At 40.6% G+C, this 1,429-nt stretch overlaps 1 protein-coding gene across 1 annotated transcript; it reads left to right on the top strand.

The window, feature by feature from the left end:
- The first annotated feature begins 331 nt into the window (after positions 1–331).
- On the top strand, positions 332–1,224 carry LOC103087211 (taste receptor type 2 member 1-like). Its single transcript, XM_082931252.1, is given in 2 exon segments — positions 332–833; positions 836–1,224. Coding segments are annotated over 2 exon segments (891 nt in total).
- The last annotated feature ends 205 nt before the right edge of the window (positions 1,225–1,429 follow it).

A 1,429-nucleotide genomic window follows, 5' to 3' on the forward strand; every position in this document is an offset into this window, starting at 1 on the left:
GTGGAGGAGCCCTTCTCCCAGCCTTGAAGGTGATTCCACCATTTGCTTGTGATGAAGTTGAAAGCTAAGTAGACCTGGAAAATGCGAAAACCATCATTAAGAAGCAAATTGTTGCTAGAGTCTCTTTCTTATTTTACTGCCTCGGGACTAAATTGAGAAAACAGTGATACAAACAAATGTCCACCACATTGTTACCTCATTGCCTTTATTGTTAAGAGTCATGTCCTCCAAAGGGATTCTAATCTAGTTGAAGAAAAATAGAAAACTTGAATAATCCAAACTGTCCAAAAATCTATATCATTTTTTACAGTAGGTGATTTTTCTTCTCGAAATGCTGGAGTCTCACCTCATTAGCCACCTTTGTTTGGCAGTGATACAATTTCTCATTGGGGTTTTAGTAAATGGCATCATCGTGGTTGTGAATGGCACTCACTTAATCAAGAGAAAGATGATTCCATTGGATCTTCTTGTTTCCTGCCTGGCGATTTCCAGGATTTGTCTGCAACTAGCCATCTTCTACATTAGCCTGGCTGTTCTTTCCTTGATTGAATTCCCTCAGCTTGCTGAGAAGTTTGTAATTCTCACATTTATAAATGAATCGGGACTTTGATTTGCCACATGGCTCAGCCTTTTCTACTGTGCCAAGATTGCCACCATTGCTCACCCACACTTCTGGTTGAAGATGAGGATATCCAAGTTGGTTCCTTGGCTGATACTTGAGTCCCCTCTATATGCATCTAGCATGGCTGCTTTCCACAGCAAACATAGATGGTTATTTTCCAAAGAACACTTCCTGGGCCTTTTCTCCCCAAGTGCAACCACTCAAATCACAGAAATACCTGCTTACAGTTTGCCTTTCTTTTTGCTGAGTTCTCATTGCCATTACTTATCTTCCTTATTTCTTCTCTGCTCTTGATATTTTCCCTGGGGAGACACACCTGACAGAAGAGAAACACAGCAACAGGCCCCAGGAACCCTCACACACGTGTGAACATCAGCACTCTTCTCTCCATCCTGTCCTTTCTGGTCCTCTATCTCTGCCACTCCATGACAGCTGCTTTGCTCTTTTCTCAAATTTTCAACTTTAGAAACTTCATATTTCTGTTCTGCATCTTGCGGGTTGGTCCATACCACTCTGGACACTCTATTATCTTAATTTTAGGAAATCCTAAAATGAAACAAAATGCAAAGAAATTGCTCCTCCACAGAAAGTGCTGTCAGTGAGAGAGAACTTTGATCCAGTCAAAATACTGGCAGTTCAGTGAGTTAACAGTGCCTGCCATGCCTCCCTAAACAAACGAAGAAGTCTGTTCATAAATATACAAAACATCATCTAAAGATTATTTGTCCAACCTGAGACATTTTTATGGATTCTTTCCTTTTTCAAAGGGTTACACTGATTTTCAAAGCATAATGCATGTTGCTGGAT

Source organism: Lipotes vexillifer, unplaced genomic scaffold (assembly GCF_000442215.2).
Source record: "Lipotes vexillifer unplaced genomic scaffold, Lipotes_vexillifer_v1.1 scaffold633, whole genome shotgun sequence".
NCBI lineage: Eukaryota > Metazoa > Chordata > Mammalia > Artiodactyla > Lipotidae > Lipotes > Lipotes vexillifer.